This window comes from Cinclus cinclus, chromosome 1 (assembly GCF_963662255.1).
Source record: "Cinclus cinclus chromosome 1, bCinCin1.1, whole genome shotgun sequence".
Classification (NCBI taxonomy): Eukaryota; Metazoa; Chordata; class Aves; order Passeriformes; family Cinclidae; genus Cinclus; species Cinclus cinclus.
In genome coordinates this window covers 83039356-83045355 of record NC_085046.1, presented here as the reverse complement: position 1 = coordinate 83045355, position 6000 = coordinate 83039356, and the positions used below count along the sequence as shown (strand labels likewise).

At 41.4% G+C, this 6000-nt stretch overlaps 1 protein-coding gene across 1 annotated transcript in view; it reads right to left on the bottom strand.

The window, feature by feature from the left end:
- Window positions 1-1242: 1242 nt before the first annotated feature.
- Window positions 1243-6000, bottom strand: part of VWC2 (von Willebrand factor C domain containing 2) — a 52805-nt gene continuing 48047 nt past the window's right edge. Inside the window, exon 3 of the mRNA XM_062499983.1 lies at window positions 1243-1394. Within this exon, the coding sequence (XP_062355967.1) occupies window positions 1243-1394 (152 nt within the window). The remainder of the gene's footprint in view (window positions 1395-6000) is intronic.

Below are 6000 nucleotides of genomic sequence, written 5' to 3'. Positions count from 1 at the left end.
ATATTGTTGGATTTGGTGACAAACTAAACTAAAACTGAAATGAATTTAAACAAAGGCTGTTGGTGGCTGAGGCAGGGAGATGTAACTTACCTTCCATGCAGCCAGGGTCAGATTATGTGCTAGAAATCCTCTGATGGATTCAAAGATGGCATTCTAAACCTTTCACTTCAATACAGAGTGTAACAGATCCTGTACACACTGCCAAACAAAATGTTGAACCAGGTTCCAACAAAGTGGCAAAAGCAGGGTCTAGGGAATGGTGCAGCTACCAACCAGCTTTCCTCCCCACAATTTAGCAATGTGAAGCCATGTCAGTGAAGGCTTGTTAGGCTTGCTGTAGCCCTTCCAAGCTGCACTTCTCCATATCTATTATGCATTACATCACCGATGCTCTGTGGTTGCTTACCATTACTTCTACCAGCTTGGTGGTGCCATATTATGTCACAGAGATGTTTGTCCTGCCGATAAATTTTGTCTGAAATGAATATTAAGAATTGAGTTAGTCTGAATAAATTTTTATAGCAGCAGCTGTGAGAGACCAGTTTCACATAACCCACTGCTCCAAGTTACTTTGGCTGTGGAGCAGGAGACAGGAGCACAAGTAAAACTAAGATATGGAGCTGACCCACCTCTACATTACAGCCCATTTATGTGCATAAATTAACAGATGTTCTCTGAAAGCTTGTTCTTCTCCTCTTTTTTTTTTTTGCAAAAATTGAGAATGTCGAAGTTTTGTCATGTGCTATCTCTTGCCTGCCCCAATAAACTCAAAATAAGCAACAGCAAAAAAAAAAACCCAAACCCAAAACAAAACCAAAAAACATACAAGAAAACCCTCATCAAGTGAAACTGGAACAGAAATGCAATATTTTAGCCACAGCACATGTATACCAGAAGAGAGGCAATGATACAGTACTTCAATCTGTATTGTCTATATAAAACATTTATTTTTAAGCTCTATAATGGTATTATAGAAATACATAGAATATTTTATAGTGTATTTTAGTGTACTCACTGTGAAAATAACACATTTAAGACAGGTATTCTTATGTCCGAACATTTTAAATATATGCACTTCTTTGCTTTGCAGTATTATGTTACTTTGAAAAACAAAATATCAGTATTTTATTCCTTGTTCCTTGCCAGAATCTTCTCATTCAGATTTCCCTGGGTCATCTCGGGTGCTCACTGCTCTGGGATATTTTATAAAAACCACAAAAAGTCTGTAGATTTGTAGATTTCCTATATTTGCTTGCATTCATGTCTAGTGCACATCGCTTGCCGTTCAATCCTCCAAGTGCCTTCTTCGTAAGTACAGTGACATATAGTGCATTCATCAGTTTTCACCTCCCGGCCTGCTGGAATGACAAGGGTTTCTGCAAAGCAGTTTGGACCTGAAAGAAAGAGAGACTTCATTATGTGACAGCAGCAGCAAAATGCAATCCAGCCAGGCATGGTCCTGGACCTGGGCACGGAAAACCTATTGCAAAGTGAGCAACGCTGGGCACATTGAACAAACATGGGCATCGTACACAAGGCATAAAAGCAGCAAAGAATGCAAGGACTCTGCCCACCAAAGTGGTTGGGTGTTTCTGGTACAAACTATCCCTGCCCTGCATGCAGGAAGGTGCAATAAAACCTTTCTGTGCAAGATGCAACTGTGACAGAGACCTGGGTACAGACTGAAACTACAGAAAATGCCAGCTGTTGATAATTCAACAGTGCTTCTGTAAGCTACTAGAGAGTCGCTTATACATTTTATTACTTTTTTTCCCACTGGAAGCAAGCATTTTAGTTTCTGTAGTAATCATAGTATCACAATAGTTTACCTTCCCTTTCATGAGAAAATAGTCTATATCCAGCAGAGGGAAATAGCCTCTTCTGAATGAGGACACTTTTCATGTATAAAATAAAATATTCCATTTTATGTAAGTCAGTAAGTCTACAAACACCTCTTTTCATAGTACACTGAAATAACTCCATTTCTACGGACGAGGCAGGAGAAAAACCCACAGGCACAATGTTCAGAAGACCAATCTGGCTCTTTCAAAAGGCAGAAGACTGTGAGGGCTGTATTATTCATATTTCTGTCAAAAAAACAAGAAGTCTATTTCTGCATTGAAAACCCACATGCACTTGCAGAGCAGCATTAAACCCTCCAGCCATGTATCTGTACACCCACTGTCATGCCCCTAGTAGAAGGCGATCCTTCCATTCAATGAGCACACACAGCAGCTGCTCAGGCACAGCCCGGCCACCTCACAGCACTTTGGCACCACTGTCTTCAGGGTTAGGATTTGTAGGAGGGACCAGGATACACTGATCTGATACTACTGAAATTCTGAAAGGCTATGGATTCATAAAACACTTGTTGACTGCCAGCCTGTTTGCCATACAGGTAAATATATCCCAGATGGGCTCAGTCTTCCATTGCTGAGGGGTTAGTCCAAGACCTGCACCCAAGAGCATGGCTTCTTCTTCTTCTACAGAAATACAGCCCACCTCACGGGCTGCACATTTTAAAGCACAAACCAAATCATTCACAGATCAGTTTTAACAATTACTTCATTGAAACAGGTTATGTCTTTGTTTGCATACAAGAGCCTGAGAATTAGATGCCAAATTGGCCACAAAGAAAGCCTTTCCTCACTGAAGAGTTACCTCTAGAAGAGACCTGCAAGACCTGCAGAAATTTGCTTCCCCAAGTTGTACTCCTTCTTAATGCTCTGATTATTTAAGCCCGTACTTTGTTTTCATAGAATCACAGACAGTGGAATCATTGAGGTTGGAAAAGACCTCTAAGGACAGAGAGTCCAACTGTTAACCCAGCACTACTAAACCATGTCCCCAAGTGCCACATCCACATACTTTTTGAATGCTTCCAGGGATAGTGACTTCACCACTTCCCTGGGCAGCTTATTCTAGTTTTGGAACTGACTGTTGACAATTATCTCTAACATGTGCCCTCTTCCACAATTTTGGGTGACTTCCTGCACATTTGGATGCAGAAAGTGCAGCAAAAACATAGCTTATCTCATCTAAAATCACCTGCTTTACTATCTCAACGTAACAGTGGTATTTCTGTGTTTTCAGTTTCTCTGTCTGTCCATGCAAAGTATTACTGAACTGGAAAAGAGACTTTTGGAGTGGAAGCAATGCTCCTGGGTCCCCACTGGTGCACACTGGGAGGTGCCCTGGGTTTCAACCGAGGCAAAGCAGAGTTAACATACTGTTCTCAGTGGGATTTTTAAAAAATATCTGAATGCTGATCTGTGTAATTCTGTTTCTGTAAATACAGTATTCTTCATGTACCTAATAAAGTTTCATCCCAAAATGAGTCCACCTGCACATTAGGTAAAGATTCCTGAATGTTTTGCATGCTGGAACCGGAACAGACTCATGATCTACAATGCTATATGATATAAAGAGTTAAAATATTGAAATCTACTTTCAATGGAGAATTTGTATGAAACCTACAAGACCACTATTTAAAAGGCACCATAGGAAAAAAAAGTTATGTCAATGCCCTGTACAGGATTTATTTTATTCTGAAAAAGCAAATGTTATAGGTTATACTTTGTTATAAAATCCAGCAGGGGAATGAAGTAAAAAGGGTGCAACACACATAATATAATTCACTCGGATTCAGAATGTAAATGCCTCCAGTCACAATCAGCAACACTAATGTCATGTGTGATGAGTTCTTTTTACACCAGAAAGTTATTTAATGCAAATATTCAACAAATTAGACCTCAACTGTTAAACTATTTTACACGGGGGAAAGTCATTGCTTTGGTAAATCTACAGAAGAGCAATAACCTCTGAGAGGAGAGGCCAGAGCAATCTACCTGAGAAAGGGACCTGGAAATAAAAATACAGCAACAAATGTTTTAGTATCATGAAACTTTTCCTTAGAAAAACTGCCCATTTTCTGGTTCCTCATTTGCACCCATCATTACTGTAAGTGCAAATCTTCCATCGTACTTAAGCTGACAACAGTCAGCTGGCATCCTTGCCCTCACCTTTTCCTCTGCAAGATCGCATGCAACATTGTGGGTAATGTTACAGAAAAGGTCATGAATGAAAAGGCTGAACTGACTGGATTACTACAACATCATACACATAAATGTCAGCGCAATACAGTGTCCAAACAAGAATTCCACAACTCTCCTTTTATTTCTCCAAACTCTCAGACTTCTAGGGAAAATAACTGAGCTTCACCCCACTCATTCAATTTTGAAGCTGTATGAGCTTGTCCTGGCTCTTGGTGTCCTGTGGCTCCTTCCCTCCAAGCAGGGAATGCTCATCTCTTTCCTCTTCTTCTGAGGAGCAGACAGAACACAGACTTCCATGGCTGGACTCAGGAGACCAGCCTGCAGTGATGGGAATATGTGGGACAGCACTGGTGGGACCCTTGGTGAAGGGCTGCTCTGGGTACTCCTGTGCCTCCATCAGCCCTTCCCTGGCCCCTGCCTGTCACACAATCACAGAATATTTATTCTAAATTGGAAGAGACCCACAAGGATCATCAAGTCCAGCTGGAAGGATAGTGGTGGTGAAGCCACTAATGATTCTCTGCCTGTCTAAAAGGACAATAGGGAAACTGAAGAATTGAAGATTTTGAACAGACCGTGGTAAGGCCAGGAGGCACAGCAGGCACACAAATGCTGGTTTTAAAAGCTTAAGAGTGCCTTCTCCTCAGTCTCCCTTTGAAGAGGGAGGACCTCCACATTCAGAGTGGACCAGCTGCCCCAGTGGCGAGGCACTTGCTGAAACTACTGCTTTACTTAAAACTGGGCAGTTTATATTGATTCAGCAAGATTTTCAAAAGGTAAGCCATTTTTGAGTTATTAAGTTTGCAAAATTACCTGACTTAGCACATGAAAAGCATTTCCAAGTAAATTGGGGCTGTTCCAACCCCATAGCAGCAGTGGGCCTTCTCACTAGATGTTGCTACTGCAGGAGCAGTGAATTTGTTCTCCTCGGTCTACAAACAAGGTTGCCTGGTTTCTGAGCTCCTTCTTGGCTACACCACTACTCTGCCCAACTTCAGCACCTGGTACTTTGCTCAGGGCAGCACTGGCTGGTTTGCTCTGGAGTACAAAACTTCATGGTCTCATCCCCAATGTGTGCACTTATATAGCACTAAGGTACAGTCAGTGGTGCTGCACTTCTTCACAGCAGATGAAGATCTTGCCATATCACTCTTAAATCTGGCAGAAAATTCATTATGACATATTGTATCAATTCTGAGTGCAGCTTGAAATCTACCAGGATGTTGTTTGTTTACCCAAAGTGTACAACTGGTGTTGTCAGACTCGAGCCATACCATGCTGGGATCAGCACAGGTTTTTTTCCCAGGGCTAAGGCACAGTTGCTGCCATTGAAGCAATGTCTCAAAGCAGCAAGTTCAGTGCAAATCCTCAGTTCTCATACTGAGCACCAGACTGGCATGCAGCTCTTGGCTTTCCTGCATCTGAAAACCTAGCTTTCCTAGCTAGGGAACCTACCTTTCAAAAACAACATTTTTACTGGGATCTGAAGAACTGAGAAGGCAGATCCGGGTGGTTAATTCATTGAGTGATTATAAAGAGATCCTCATCTCGGAAACACTTAAAAACTAAAAAAGTTTCAAATTATTATTGGGGTAAATGCATCATTTCACTGGTCCTGTGGAAAGTTTCAATGACTTATATGCTATGCTTCTGTGTTGACAAAGGCAACAATCTAATTAAAATGTAATTTTTTTTTATTTTGGAAGGAAACAGCTGATGCCAATTCTCAGCAGAGAATGCACAAGCCACTCACCTACAGAAGTACCTGTAACCTTGACAACCTCAAAAGTGCCTCTCTGAAACTACTCCTCCCTCCTTCCACAAAACCACAGCTGTAACCCACGGAGCTGTTCCTGTTTCCTCTTCCTCCTGTCCTTACTTTTGTATGGGCACATGTTCCAATCAGTTAAAAATTATGAGATACAGCATTTTGATAAATCACAAT